We start from the raw sequence: 16,111 nt of genomic DNA, 5'->3' as shown, positions 1-16,111 counted from the left end.
TGACAAAAAAACCAGAAAAAACTGAAAATAAGACAAAAAAACCAAAAAAATAGAAACTAAACAAACGAGCAAAAAAAGAATATAAAAAGGAAGCGAAAATACCGGAGCTTGGAAGCACGGTACAGTTTTCACTTTTGGGGGGGCACGGGTTTTTCTTTTCCATTTTTTTGGGGAAGCACGGTATGTGCTTCTGCAGAAGCAAGACTGTGTTTTCGAGTTGTGCTTCTCGCAAAAGCAAGTAAATTGCACAGAAGTACCACAATTGGGGCATTGGAAGCAGATTGGTACCAAGATTGGTAATTTTTACGTGTCAGTACCAAGTTTGGGGCGAGACGTTGCAAAAGAGGCTAACAGTGCGTTTTATACGTATTGACAGGTATTCTGACCGGTTGGGCCCGCCCATCAGGCGCCACGCTAGCCAGTGAGCGCGTGCCCGCACGCTGACTTGGACGAGCACGTTTAGACGCGGCTGGTGCGGCCCGGACCAGACCCCGCTCATTTCCCCCGCTCTGCTCTACCTTCTTCTTCCTTCTCTCTGCCTCGCCGCCTGCGCCCGCCCCCGCCGGCCGCCACACGCCGCCGCCGCAGCCATGGTTTTGGAGGACGAGAGCAGCGATGACAACTCAAGCCTCCCGTACATGCACTCGAAACCTCCACCGATGGGCTCAACCAGGTCAGTTACTCCATTGGAGCTAGGGTTAGGGTTAGGTTTAGGAAATTTGGGGATTTTTCTGTGTAGGTGGTCTTTGTTGTGAGGATTTCGTTTGATTTGCTTTGTCCTCGTCCTCTGCACATGATGGTAACTTGGATTTTTCTTGGCCAGGTGCCTTTCTCTCTTGAGGACCCGGATTACAAGGGTCTTGAGCTAGATCTGATAGTGTTATGCGAGAAGCATGGGAAGCCATCAGAGAGGCTTGTTGCATTTGAAGGAACAATGACTGGAGAAGGTTCTTAGCATGTGCAGAGCCGGTACTTTTCTTGCCTTATTGATTATGCAGAGGATGTGTTCATTGAAAGTGATAGAGTCTTGTTTGCCAAGTGTGACTCAGTTATGTCTATGGTAATTTTGTTAGTCATATATGCCCTACTGTAGTGCTCATTGTAGGAATGCTGAATATTATGTTCAGTGGAGTGCATTTTTGCTAAATATAGGCTCAAGCATGCTCTATTGTGTGCACATGCTATTTATTTATACTTGTATGCAGTGTTGCTTAGTACTCACATTAGCCTCTCCATTAGCTAATGTGTTACTCCTAATAAGTAACTGTTGCTTACTGCTAACAGTAGGCATTGTCATTAGCTAGTTTGTTGTTGCAGGCTAACGTAGTGTATTTAGCTAGGCTAATGTAGTCTGGTTTAATAACTCTTCATTCAGTGATGTCTATGTTTCATTTGTTAGTGATATATGGCAAAGTAGTTAACTGGTAGAGTGGTAGTGCACATTGTAGGATTCCATTATATTAATGGCCAATTCTAAGTTGGTTATTATGCTAAGTTGAATGGAGTGTTACTCTGCTAAATATATACTGATCACCCATTGTAGGATTACATTAAGTTATTTTACAATGTGCTCCTGTTGCTTAGCACATGGCTGTGCAAAATCAGTGTTGGTCAGTACCAACATTAGCTACTGCCATGAAGTAACTGTTGCTTACTACTCATAGTAGTTGTATTGTACTAAATTTTTCCCTTGTTATTTTTCCAGGAAGGTCAGAATTGTGGGTTTGTTCACTGGGTTGATGAGCACTGGCCCCCAACAATGGAGAATGCATTGTTGAAGCTTTGGTCAATGGTTGAAGATACCAAGTGTGCTAGGGTGAATGATAATCTTGAAAGTGATTTAACTATTCACCATTTGACAGAAGAAAAGAACAAGCTAGATGTAAACTATGACAAGTTAGTGAAAGATGTGCATCAACTTGTGGACTTTCAGGAGGAGAGGGTTATGGATTTCAGTTATCTGCAGTCCAACATCACATATCAGCACCAATGCAGAGCTGAATTGGTGGCTGGTATGAAGGCGGAAATGGCAAAGAAAGATGCAGTTACAGAGAAGCTTCAACAAAAGTATGAACTCCTATGCAACCTGACAAGTGCTCAAGCAAATGTCATCCAGAACCTGAAGTTGAAGAATATGAAAGAGAAGGAATTGCTTAGTGAGGCTAGGATGAATTTGGAGTTGAAGAATGCAGAGTTCACAAAGTTTGAGGAGAAGCTGACCCAAGAGAAGCTAGAGTTGAAGTTTCAGGTTGCTGATCTGCTGAAGCTCAAGGAAAACCATAATGAAGAGAAGTACATGCAAGAGCTTAAGATTTGTGAGCTCGTGAAGGCAGAGGAGAAGCTTAAGGAGAAGATCAAGGGGATCCAGGCCATCTTACAGAACTGAACACGATGAAGTGAGATTAGTGTGCATTGCGGACCCTTTGGGAAGGATGGCTGTGCAATGACCTAGTAACTTAGAATTATGTTTGTGTAATGTATGGTTCTAGTAATTGTGAACTCTGGTTGTTTCTCTACCTAGTAGTTATGCTATTCATCCTTTTGTGAGAAAAGGATGGATTGTGAGAAAAGGATTGATTGTGCATTTGAACTCCACTATGTATTGTGAACAATGGTTGTGTATGCCTATAATGTGTTGAACTGCAGTAAGTATTGTTTGCTTATGTTATACTGATGCTGAAAATGGTTGCTAGTTTGTTGCTAAAAATGGTTGCTAGTTTGTTGCTGAAAATGATGACATACAAAACCCTAATTGATATGTTTAGGTGGTTTCGTCGACCGCGAGCTACCCTAGAGCCTAGATGACAGGCTTAGGCCGAGCCACCCACACCCTAATTCATAGGTTGAAGTGGTTTCATCGACCCCGAGCCACCAAAACCTTATTGATAGGTTTAGGTGTTTTTTTCGACCCCAAGACACCAAAACCCTAATTGATAGGTTTAGGTGGTTTCGTCGACCCCGAGCCATCCCAGAGCCTAGATGATAGGTTTAGGTGGTTTCGTCGACCCCAAGCCACCAAAACCCTAATTGATTCCATTAGGTGGTTCCATCGACCCCGAGCCACCCAAAACCCTAATTGATAGGTTTAGGTGGTTTCGTCGACCCTAAGCCACCAAAACCCTAATTGATAGGTTTAGGTGGTTTCATCGACCTCGAGACACCCTAGAGCCTAGATGATAGGTTTAGGTGTTTTTGTCGACCCCGAGACACCAAAACCCTAAAAAAATTGACACCTGAAACAGTAGTAGAGCCTCCTACTGTGTAATTAAATTAATAAATGAGAGGATTTACATATGGTTTTGTACATGACATCCTCTTTGGGGATGGTTGAGGGGATAGGGAACAAATCAAAGAGTAGCTATAAAGAAGGTGAGAAAGGAGGTGCCGAGCTTGGTGGCGCAAGCTTGTAACCCCAGATGATGAGGGGGCATGATGGGAAAGGACTACTGGGCCCGGTCGTGTCGGCCCTTGACCCAATTACATGTGGGGAGTAGTTTCCTGGACTGTTGGGCCCGGTCGTGTCGGCCCTATATATCCAAAACCCTAATTGATAGGTTTAGGTGGTTTCATCGACCCCAAGCCACCAAAACCCTAATTGATAGGTTTAGGTGGTTTCGTCGACCCCGAGCCACCCTAGAGCCTAGATGATAGGTTTAGGTGTTTTTGTCGACCCCGAGCCACCAAAACCCTAATTGATTCTGTAAGGTGGTTCCATCGACCCCGAGCCACCCAAAACCCAAAGTGCTTCTTTTTTAGCCTAGACCTAAACAACATATCCAACAATGTATCCAGCAACAGAGCTACTCTATCCAATAATATGCACCATTGTCATGAACATATCAATCATAAAAAGATATAAAAAGAACCATCCACCCACATGAACATAGTCCATTCCAGGCATCGATTAACTAACAAATAGCAAGATCACATCCATCCACATGAACAAAAGTCAGCTCCAGAAATGGCATTAACTAATAAATAGGTCCATCCATTCACATGAACAAAAGCCATATATGGCATTGATTCTTAAAGTACACCAGTAGAGTACAATAAGAGCAGCAGCAAAGTGCACTGAGAGCACCAGCAAGATCACATTGTACCATAGGATGCAAGAACACACATAAAGTTTTTAGTTTTGAACATTACATGGCACATGTGCCATTTAGTGGTTACCACTTGCATAGAAGTAGGCTCTCCATCCTCTATTTCTACCACCAGAAGGTGCTTGTTTTGCATAATGAATGCCTTACCCACTGCTATCTTCTTCACCGCATCAATCTCCTGGAGGGCCTTGTGGGCTTCGGCCTTGGCGCTCCAGACGCTTTCAAGCGCCTCCGCGAGCTCGGACTCTCGCGTCTTAGAGTCAAGCTCCAAGGACTCGTGCTTTTTGGCGAGAGCCTCGAGCCCTTGCTGCACCTCGCCTACTCGGGCTTCTTGCTTCTCCCGTTCAATGCGCTCCTTGGCCGCTTTGTCTTCGGCCTGGGACAGCGCCTTCCTCAGGGTTGCCACTTCGATTGTGGCCCCTGGCAAATCCATGATGATCCTATTTTTTTACACACGTATTTATTTTTAAATATATAGACAAGGGTATTGCTTACCTTTTCTCTCCTCGAGCTGCCTCTTGGTAAAGCCGAGCTCATTCCCGGAACGCTCCAGGTCCTGCTTCAGTACAGAGACCTCCGTAGTACATGCGGCAGCGGCCAGCAGAGAAGCCTGCACATACACATAGATATATTCTGATTAGACTCCTGAGTCATCATTTGATCATCTATTCAGCCTTTCTAATCGAACACCGAAGAGAGCATCAGGGGCTACTATCTATGTGGTAATAGTTTCTTATATTTTGATTGCTTACCTCAAAGCCTGTTAGGAGGCTGGCACAAGCTTCAGTCAGTCCGTTTTTGGCAGACTGAACTTTCTCGATCACCACACTCATGATAGTACGGTGCTCTTCATCGATGGAAGCGCCGTGAAGCGCTTCCAGCAAGTTGTCCGGTGCCTCTGGATAGACAGAGGACACCGGCACAGGCGGCTTGCCCCCCTTAACGGGGGGTCGCCCGCCGGAGTCCGGAACAACCGAAGATTCCGGTGCAGTGTTCGGCTGGGGGCCGAACCTGGTGCCCATGGGAGTCCGGCTCCCTTTGCGCCCAGGGTCTGGAAGGTCGCCTCGAGGCGCCCCTAGGACTGCGTCCCCTTGGCCCGGTGTTTGTTGAGACAACACCTCGACGTTGTCCGCAGGGCAAGGAGTGGAGGTGGTCAGAAGAGAACCGCTTTTCATATCCGACGAGTCCAACGAACCGCTCGACGAAGTTACGTCAAGATGAGCTCGGGACGGACTGCATAATCATGTTCGACATGAGAAGAATCAGTGTAGTAAAACATACCACGAATTATTATGGTGTCCAGATACTTACGACTTCGCCAGGGGCTTGACCCTGGGTAGCCACTCGTCGCCGCTGTAAGCGGCCGTCATGGAGCAGTCCGGAGGGAGGGTCTTGCCCTTCTTGGACCCTTCGGCCTCCCCGGTTGGGTCGGCCTTCCTTTTCTTGTCTTCCCCGGCTGGGGGGGAGAACTTTCCTCTTCCTCCTCTTCGTCTTCGTGGGAGGAGTGCGCGTCGGAGTCATCGGACGATGAGTCCAATACAACCTTGCACCGGAGACCCTTCCGGGTCCCCACGGCCATCTTCTTGGTCTTCTTCACCGGCACCTCGTAAGGTGCCGGGGTCAGCATTTCCATTAGGAGAGCGCCTGCAGGATCTTCGGGCAGGGGGGCTGGGCAATCAAGCTGCTCCGCTGTCTTTATCCAGTCCTGTTTATGACATAGAAGCTTAGATCCTGCATATGACTAAACCGGGGAAAATAAATACCCTGAGAGATATAAAAACTTACCGGATTGGCGCGGCGCTTTGCGCTGAGTCCGCGGTCCTTGGTGAAGGAAGGAGGTACCTCGGCGCCCTTGAACAGCACCCTCCAGACGTCCTCGTGCGTCATGTCATAGAGCTCTCGCAGCATCTTGTGCTTGGCCGAGTCGAACTCCCACAAATCGAATGCTCGTCGTTGACACGGGAGGATCCGGCGGAAGAGCATGACCTGGAGTACGTTGACGAGCTTGATTTTCTTGCTCGTCATGTTCCGGATGCAGGTCTGGAGTCCGATCAACTCTACCGAAGAACCCTAGGACAGGCCCTTCTCTTTCCAGGAGGTGAGCCGCGTGGGGATTCCGGATCGAAATTTGGGGGCCGCCACCCAGTTGGAGTTGTGCGGCTCGGTGTTGTAGAACCACCTCGATTGCCACCCCTTTATGGTATCCACATAGGTGCCCTCGAGCCAGGTGACGTTAGGCATCTTGCCCACCATGGTGCCTCCTCACTCTGCTTGCTGGCCACCCACCACCTTCGGTTTAACATTGAAGGTTTTCAGCCATAGGCCGAAGTGGGGCCTGATGCGGAGGAAGGCCACGCACACGACGATAAACGCCGAGATGTTGAGGATGAAATTGGGGGCCAAATCATGAAAATCCAGCCCATAGTAGAACATGAGCCCACAGACAAATGGGTGGAGGGGAAATCCCAGTCCGTGGATAAAATGGGTAAGAAAAACTACCCTCTCATGGGGTTCTGGCGTTGGGATGATCTGCCCCGCATCTGGCAGCCGGTGCGCGATATCCGCGGCCAGATATCTGGCTTGCCGTAACTTTTTGATGTTCTCCTTCGTAACGGAGGAGACCATCCACTTGCCTCCTGCTCCGGACATGCTTGGAATGGTTTGAGAAGAATAACGCAAGCTTGGGCGCTAGAGCTCGAGTGTGCGGGAATGGGTAAGCAAGGAGGAAGAAGGCGTGGGTGAAAAGAGTAAATCCTTGTCCCTTTATAAGGGTGAAAGAGGCGATGCGTCTCCCCACTTGCCTGGTAAAACCGCTTATTCCCCAGGCGCCGTAATTGGTGGCGCGGTTGGGTTACCCACGTCCGTATTGATGAGAATCCTGTAATAAGGGGGACACGATCTCTGCTTTGACGAGACGTGTCGAGAAAACCGCCCCATGTTATGTGCGGTGTTGGTTGAGAAAAATGGTTCGAATAATGACTGAGCCATGACATGACGTCGTGCTCTCAGAACACGTCAGCAGATTAGATTTGTGGAAATATTATTCTCTCCGTGGTAGTATGTGGAACTTGTTTTGCAGAGCCGGACACTATTCTGGTGTTCAAAATCTTCTATGGAGTATTCGGAGGAGGAACCCGCCTTGCAATGCCGATGACAATACTGTGCGCTAGACTCATTGTCATTGAAGCCTGGTTCGGGGGCTACTGAGGGAGTCCTGGATTAGGGGGTTCTCCGGATAGCCGGACTATATCCTTTGGCCAGACTATTGGACTATGAAGATACAAGATTGAAGATTTCGTCCCGTGTCCGGATGGGACTCTCCTTGGCGTGGAAGGCAAGCTAGGCAATACGGATATGAAGATCTCCTCCCTTGTAACCGACTCTGTGTAACCCAAGCCCCCTCCGGTGTCTATGTAAACCGGAGGGTTCAGTCCGTAGGACAAGATACAATCATACCATAGGCTAGCTTCTAGGGTTTAGCCTCTACGATCTCGTGGTAGATCAACTCTTGTAATACTCATATCATCAAGAACAATCAAGCAGGATGTAGGGTATTACCTCCATCAAGAGGGCCCGAACCTGGGTAAACATCGTGTCCCCTGCTTCCTGTTACCATCCGCCTTAGATGCACAGTTCGGGACCCCCTACCCGAGATCCGCCAGTTTTGACACCGACAACAGTCATCACCAACGATCCTCTCATCGGGAGGGGGTCAATCTCCATCAACATCTTCTCCAGCACCATCTCCTCTCAAACCCTAGTTCATCTCTTGTATCCAATTCTTGTCTCCAAGTCTGGGATTGGTACCTGTGGGTTGCTAGTAGTGTTAATTACTCCTTGTAGTTGATGCTAGTTGGTTTATTTGGTGGAAGATCATATGTTCAGATCTTATATGCATATTAATACCCCTTTGATTATGAACATGAATATGCTTTTTGAGTAGTTACGTTTGTTCCTGAGGACATGGGAGAAGTCTTGCTATTAGTAGTCAAGTGAATTTGGTATTCGTTTGATATTTTGATGAGATGTATGTTGTCTCTCCTCTAGTGGTGTTATGTGAACATCGACTACATGACACTTCACCATTATTTGGGCCCATAGGAAGGCATTGGGAAGTAATAAGTAGATGACGGGTTGCTAGAGTGACAGAAGCTTAAACCCTGGTTTATGTGTTGCTTCGTAAGGGGCTGATTTGGATCCATATGTTTCATCCTATGGTTAGGTTTACCTTAATACTTTTGTTGTAGTTGCGGATGCTTGCAATAGAGGTTAATCATAAGTGGGATGCTTGTCCAAGTAAGGACATCACCCAAGCACCGGTCCACCCACATACCAAATTATCAAAGTACCGAATGTGAATCATATGATCGTGATGAAACCTAGCTTGACGATAATTCCCATGTGTCCTCGGGAGCGCTTTTCTCTATATAAGAATTTATGCAGGCTTGTCCTTTGCTACAAAAAGGATTGGGCCACCTTGGTGCACTTTATTTACTTTTGTTACTTGTTGCTTGTTACAAATTATCTTATCACAAAACTATATGTTACCTATAATTTTAGTGCTTGCAGAAAATACCTTGCTGAAAACCTCTTATCATTTCCTTCTGCTCCTCGTTGGGTTCGACATTCCTACTTATCGAAAGGACTACAATAGATCCCCTATACTTGTGGGTCATCAGGCATCAACTGGCAAGACGTACCAGTCGGTGCCGGTGGCAGAACTACTGACCCAATGGCCTGAAGATGTGACTCGGGCTTCCATTACTTTCACTGCTCCAGTATCAAGGGGACGCCCCACATCATCGACTGCACTAGTGTTTGCTTCAACTATCCAGCCTCATGTCTCGGAACTTCAAGCTGTCGCGACCGCACCATCAACCCCATTCTTTACACTCATCACGTTCCATAAAGCCAGGCCGACACCGCCGCAGAAGCCATTAGCCAAGCTGGTAATGATGGAGCGAGTGAAGGTGGTGCACGAAAATAGTCAGGCTGCTTATGACGCCAGTGCGGCCCTTCGAGCCAATGTCCAGGTAAGTTGGCTTCCGACTGAACTCCTATCTTGTTGCTTGTTTTGTTAGGATATGCTACCTGAAAACTTTTCTCCGTGCAACTTCCTGTTATTCCGCACTTCGCATCTGCACACCCAGTGGGTGTTTGAATTTATGATGAGTAACTTTCCCAGTTGTGTCGGTTGTAGTTCTGGTTTAGTGGGGGAACGCATAGTGCACCCACTGGGTGTAGTCCCCGAGATTGTCGTCGAATGTGTGATTCGACGGAGGTCTTGATAAAAAATGTCTTTATTGTTTGACTCTTCCACTCAGTCTGGGCGGACCATGTCGAGTGGAATCCGAACTAGTGGGGGCACGCTAAGTGCACCCACTGGGTGTAGTCCCCGAGACCGCAGTCGACTGCTGGCAGTCGATTGGGGTCTGAATATGTCTTTCTCTCTTTTTTTACTCAGTCTGGGCAGGCCATGTCGAGTAGAAACCAGTGGGGGCACAATAAGTGCACCCACTGGGTGTAGTCCCCGAGACTACTGTAGAATGTTTGATTCTGTAGTAGTCTTAGAGTTCTATTCACTCAGAAGCGAATGATCTTTGATCTTGTCCATTGATGTGTCTTTTGCCAACTGTAGAAATCCTCTTAGCTTATCTCCAAGTTCGCCGAATTCGAGGAAAAGCAGAGGCAACTCATCCTTGATTTGGAACTGGCCAATCAAAACTTGAAAAAGGCTCGGGACAAAGTAGCTGGTACGGAAGGTAACGACCTGTCGACTGTTTATCTTGACCATCTCTTGAATTATCCCTTCGTTCCTTTCCTTGACCCGAGTGCACATTCTTCAGAGAAAATGAAGCAAGCCTTGGTGCAAAAGGATCTTGACCTTGCAGCTGCGCAGAAGGAGGCTAAGGAAAAGACCGCACTTGATGACAAGAAGCTGGCTTCAGTCAGATCACTGGAAGAAGACAACGCCAAGCTAAAGGCATCTCTCACCGAGGCCAACAAAGAAGCGACCCGTCTGAAGAAGGACAAAGTTGCTCTGAACGAGAAGATTGAAGGCATTTCTCGTAAGAGATATGACCTAGAGGCTTATCTGGGGGCACTCACCAAAAAGCTATTCCTTATGCTTGAAGGTATTTCCCTTTGTTCGACTATTTAACTATCATCGATTCATCAGGCATTCATCGACTCATTATTTATTTGGGTTTGTAGAATTCTGTCAAAACTTTGAAGAAGAGACTGGTCGGGTTGAGACAGGTCTAGACCATGTCCTTTCTACCGTCGGTGATGATGCTTCTATGAACGTGCTTCGACTGGAATCCCGTGTTGCCAGTGTTACGAGCTAGCTTGCTCGCCTGAAGGTGGCTATGTCGCACATCGATACAACACTCTGGCCAAGGGCGACGCTTCAAAATGATCTCGAGTCTCTGATGACTCGACTCAATGAGGTCCCTGGCCGAGTGCAAGAATGGAAGAAGTCTTCTGCTTGATGTGGTGATGACGTGGCTCTGTCACTGGTTCGTGTCCACCGCTAGGAAGCCTGAGAAGAGAAGCTGGCAGCGATCAAAGTTGCTAACACCAAGAGGCATGACTTCCGATCATTCATGGAAACCTTCATTGCTGCTGCCACTCAGATTGCTGATGGGATTAATCTAGACGAGTTCGTCGAGCCTGCAAGCCCTCCTCCTGCGAAGTGAACAAACTTTATGCCTCGCCTTAAATTTGCCTCGGAATGCCGAGTAATTTTTTATCTGTTAAACTCCTTCCGGCCTGATGCCCGAGTACTTTAATACGTGCTCTAGAACCTTAGGATTCTATCTGAACTTTGGTTGCTTTTGAATCTTTTGACTCTTTGCCCAGGACTTGTTTCTTGCTGTTTGAGTTGCTATTGAATTTATGACGCAGCTCAGTCGAGTGAATCATGAGCAGATTGTGGTCGACCTGCATCTCGCCATCCTTACAGATAAGGATGGAGCGGACGTTGTATTTGTGGCGAAGCTCCGAGGGCAGATCATGGTCGACCTGCACCTTGCCATCCTTACAGGTAAGGATGGAGCGGACGTTGTATTTGTGGCGAAGCTCCGAGGGCAGATCGTGGTCGACCTGCACCTCATCGTCCTTACGGGTAAGGACGGGAGGAGCCTTAAGACATAGGCGCGTACTGGACTATAGCTAAGTCCCCGAGTGAGAGGTTTGTTCACCACTCGGTAGGATTTTTTAAACTTAGGCGAGTATTGAACTGCAGCTAAGCCCCCGAGTGGGAGGGTTGCTCTCCGCTCGGTAGGATTTTTTAAACTTAGGCGAGTACTGGACTGCAACTAAGGCTCTGAGTGAGAGGATTGCTCACCACTCGGTAGGATTTTCTTTAAACTTGGGCGAGTATTGAATTGCAGCTAAGCCCCCGAGTGGGAGGGTTGCTCACCACTCGGTGGGGATTTTTCAAACTTAGGCGAGTATTGAAGTGTAGCTAAGCCCCCGAGTGGGAGGGTTGCTCTCCGCTCGGTAGGATTTTTTAAACTTAGGCGAGTACTGGACTGCAGCTAAGCCTCCGAGTGAGAGGATTGCTCACCACTCGGTAGGATTTTCTTTAAACTTAGGCGAGTATTGAACTGCAGCTAAGCCCCTGAGTGGGAGGGTTGCTCACCACTCAGTGGGATTTTTTCAAACTTAGGCGAGTATTGAACTGCAGCTAAGCCCCCGAGTGGGAGGGTTGCTCTCCACTCGGTAGGATTTTTTAAACTTAGGCGAGTACTGGGCTGCAGCCAAGCCTTCGAGTGGGAGGGTTGCTCACCACTCGGTAGGATTTTTTTTCAAACTTAGGCGAGTACTGGACTGCGGCTAAGCCCCCGAGTGGGAGGGTTGCTCACCACTCGGTAGGATTTTTTAAACTTAGGCGAAACGGATTCACCGCTAAGCCTCCGAGTGGGAGCGTTGCTCACCACTCGGTAGGATTTTTCGAACTTAGGTGAAACGGGTTTGCAGCTAAGCCACCCACTGGGGGATTTAGAGCATATAAAAAAGGAACAACAATCATTTATGAGACTGTAAAAATTGTGTCCTTGATAATCAAACTAGAAGGTATTTCTTATTACATCTCAACAGTCTGAATGCTTAAGTATAAAAGGGGCAGAGCAGCTCTGCATTCCAAGTGCGTGGCTCATCTTTCTTGTGCTCGACATTGTATAAGTGGTATGCTCCGTTGTGGAGAACTCTGGTGACAATGAAGGGGCCTTCCCAAGAAGGAGCGAGCTTGTGTGGTTTATGCTGATCCACTCGAAGAACCAAGTCTCCCGCTTGAAATGCCCGACCCCTCACGTTTCTGGCATGGAATCGACGTAGGTCTTGCTGATAAATGGTCGACCGGATCAAGGCCATCTCTCTTTCCTCTTATAGAAATCAACTACGTCTTGCCGAGCCTGTTCTGCTTCATCTTCTGAGAAAAGCTCAACTCGGGGTGCACTGTGAAGCAAATCACTCAGAAGTACAGCCTCAGCCCCATAGACCAGGAAGAATGGAGTTCGACCAGTCGAGCGATTAGGAGTTGTCCTCAATCCCCAAAGTACTGATGGAAGTTCATCGACCCAGGCGCCTGCTGCATGCTTGAGATCACATATCAACCGGGGTTTTAGTCCTTTGAGAATCAATTTGTTTGCTCTTTCAGCTTGTCCATTTGACTAGGGATGGGCAACTGAAGCATAGTCGACTCGAGTGCCTTGGGAGGCGCAGAAGGCTCTGAACTCATCAGAATCGAAGTTCGACCCATTATCAGTGATGATGCTATGCGGAACACCATATCTGAATGTTAACTCTCTGATGAAGCTGGCCGCAGTACTGGCTTCAAGGCTTTTGATAGGCTTTGCTTCAATCCATTTAGTGAACTTGTCGACTTCCATGAGTACATGAGTGAAGCCACTCCCACCAGTCCTCAGAGGTCCAACCATATCTAACCCCCAGACAGCAAAGGGCCAAACGAGCAGAATGGTCTTCAGGGCTGATGCAGGCTTGTGAGACATGTTGGAGTAAAACTGGCAACCTTCACATTTGTCGACTATTTCCTTCGCCATTTCATTCGCTCGTGGCTAATGAAATCCCGCTCGGTATGCTTTGGCCACAATGGTCCGAGAATATGCATGGTGACCAAAGGTCCCCTGGATGTCATTGAGGATCACTCGACCTTCTTCTGGTATTATGCATTTCTGGCTGACTCCAGTTACACTTTCTCTGAACAACTATCATCTTATCACAGTAAAGGCTTTGGATCGACGGACGATCTGTCGAGCCTCTTCTTCATCCTCTGGGAGTTCCTTCCTAAGAATGTATGCAATGTACGGCACTGTCCAGTCGGGAGTGATGACCAAAACCTCCATGACCAAGTCGACCACGGCTGGGACTTCGACTTTAGTCGGATCAGTGGCACTCTTAGGTTGTGGGGTCTCTTCTATGAAAGGATCTTCCTGAACTGAAGGTGTATGAATATGTTCCAAAAACACATTGCTGGGGATGGTCTCTCTCTTGGAACCTATCTTTGCCAAATCATCAGCTGCTGATTTTTCAGTCGGGGTATATGATGGAGCTCTAACCCCTAAAACTTCTTCTCTAACTTTCTCACCGCATTGCAAGAACCAGTCATAGCTAGGCTCCTGACGTCCCATTCCTTCATTACTGGATTAACCACTAAATCTGAGTCACCGTAGACCATTAGGCGACGGACGCCGAGTGAAATGGCCATACGCAACCCGTACAGAAGTGCTTCGTATTCAGCATCATTGTTGGAGGAATCAAAATGAATCTGAAGAACGTAACTAAGTTTGTCTCCTCGGGGGGATACCAATACCACCCCAGCACCCGAACCATTCAGCGTCTTGGATCCATCAAAGAACATGGTCCAATGCTCCGAGTGAACCTGAGTCAGTAGTTGCTGCTCAACCCACTCGGCAAGGAAATCGGCTATTGCTTGGGACTTGATAGCTTTCTTTGCCTCAAACTTGATATCTAAGGGAAGGAGTTCAATCGCCCATTTTGCCACTCGACCAGTTGCATCTCAGTTGTTCAAAATTTCTGACAATGGTGCGTCGCTGACGACTGTAATGGAGTGATCAGAGAAATAATGTGCAACCTTCTTCGTGGTCATGTAAATTCCATACACAAGCTTCTGATAAGGTGGATATCTTTGCTTGGATGCAGTCAAGACTTTAGAAACATAGTACACTGGGCGCTGAACTTTATAGGCTTTTCCTTCCTCTTCCCGCTCGACCGTGAGTACTGTACTGACAACTTGTCAAGTGGCTGCAATATAAAACAGTAAAGGATCTTTGTTGATTGGGGCAGGGAGCACCGGCTGGGTGGAAAGCAGGGCTTTGAGCTCTGCAAACGCTACGTCAGCTTCTGGAGTCCACTCGAACTTATCAGATTTCTTCATCAATCGGAACAGAGGCAATGCCTTTTCACTGAGACAAGAGATGAATAGACTCAAGGCAGCCAAACAACCAGTAAGCTTCTGAACATCATGCACACGCACAGGGCGCTTCATCCGGAGTATGGCTCCAACTTTCGCTGGGTTCGCGTCGATCCCTCATTCAGAAACGAGGAAACCGAGTAATTTTCCACCAAGAACTCCAAATGTGCAATTTGATGGGTTAAGCTTGATATCATAACTTGTTAGGTTGGCAAAGGTTTCGCCGAGGTCAGTCAGCAGGTCGGAACCTTTGCGCGACTTGACCACAATGTCATCCATATATGCTTCCACATTCCAACCGATTTGCATGAGCATACATTTCTGAATCATCCTCATGAATGTGACTCCAGCGTTCTTGAGACCGAATGGCATGGTGACATAACAAAAGCATCCGAATGGAGTGATGAAAGCTATTTTTATCTCATCGGGTCCATACAGTCGGATCTGATGATACCCGGAGTAGGCGTCCAGAAAAGAAAAACGCTCACACCCCGCCGTCAAGTCGACAATTTGGTCAATACAGGGGAGAGGAAAATGATCTTTCGGGCATGCCCGATTGATATGCTTGAAGTCATTGCACATACGAAGTGAGTCGTCCTTTTAGGGGACCATGACAACATTGGCAAGCCACTCGGAGTGGTAAATTTCTTGGATAAACTCAGCTACCAAGAGCCGAGCCACTTCCTCGCCAATTGCCTTTCTCTTCCTCGCCAATTGCCTTTCTCTTCTGTATGGCGGACCATCGAAGATTTTCCTTGACTAGTTTCACTTTCGGGTCGACTCGCAAACGGTGCTCAGCCAGTCCCCTGGTTACACCCAGCATGTCAGAAGGTTTCCATGCAAAGATGTCCCAGTTCTCACGGAGGAACTGGATGAGCGTTTCTTCCTATTTACTGTCGAGTGAAGTTGAGATATGAGTAGGAGCAGCATTAGCATCGGTCGGGTGAATATGAATCGGCTTTGTTTCACCGGACGACTGAAATGCAGAATCTGTGGCGGGCTTCTTAGCTCGCAACAAATCACTCTGGTCTGCATTCTTCCGGTATTCTTGCATTTCGACTACTGCCATTTGTGCATCGGCGATTTTTGAGCCCTTCTGGAAGCACTCCTCTGCCTTCTGCCGATTGCTAGTGATTGTGATCACTCCTCTGGGACCAGGCATCTTTAGTTTAAGGTACACGTAACATGGTCGAGCCATAAAACGTGCATAAGCAGGCCTACCCAAAATAGCATAATAAGCACTCTGGAAATCCACTACTTCAAATGTCAATTTTTCCTTGCGGTAATTCTTGGAATCACCGAAAACCACATCAAGGGCGATCTGGTCGAGTGATTCGGCTTTCTTTCCAGGGATGACGCCATGGAAACTCATATTGCTTTCGCTAAGCTTGGACATCGGAATGCCCATCCCCTTCAAAGTTTCAGCATAAAGGATATTCAGACCGGTGCCACAATCCATAAGCACTTTGGTCAGTAGATTGCCTTCAACAACTGGGTCGACCACCAACGCTTGCCTCCCAGGGGTGGCTATATGCGTTGGGTGATTAGACTG

At 47.6% G+C, this 16,111-nt stretch overlaps 1 protein-coding gene across 1 annotated transcript; it reads left to right on the top strand.

Annotated features, from left to right (window-relative positions):
- The first annotated feature begins 590 nt into the window (after positions 1 to 590).
- On the top strand, positions 591 to 2,386 carry LOC147960670 (uncharacterized). Its single transcript, XM_087533476.1, has 3 exons — positions 591 to 673; positions 930 to 969; positions 1,706 to 2,386. Exons 1-3 carry the CDS (start codon positions 591 to 593, stop codon positions 2,384 to 2,386), a joined length of 804 nt encoding a protein of 267 aa, XP_087389602.1.
- Positions 2,387 to 16,111: the final 13,725 nt, after the last annotated feature.

Source organism: Triticum urartu, chromosome 7A, assembly GCF_056163025.1.
Source record: "Triticum urartu cultivar PI428250 chromosome 7A, HENAU_Tu73, whole genome shotgun sequence".
In the NCBI taxonomy this organism is placed as follows: Eukaryota; Viridiplantae; Streptophyta; class Magnoliopsida; order Poales; family Poaceae; genus Triticum; species Triticum urartu.
The sequence above is the reverse complement of the archived record's forward strand: the minus strand, read 5'-3'. Positions and strand labels throughout refer to the sequence as shown.

Bases quoted from the DNA above. Each gene is read 5' to 3' on its own strand.
- LOC147960670 (XM_087533476.1), top strand. From the start codon at position 591: ATGGTTTTGGAGGACGAGAGCAGCGATGACAACTCAAGCCTCCCGTAC. The intron at 674-929 runs GTCAGTTACTCC...TTGCATTTGAAG, and splicing joins CCACCGATGGGCTCAACCAG to GAACAATGACTGGAGAAGGT. The intron at 970-1,705 runs GTACTTTTCTTG...TTATTTTTCCAG, and splicing joins TCTTAGCATGTGCAGAGCCG to GAAGGTCAGAATTGTGGGTT.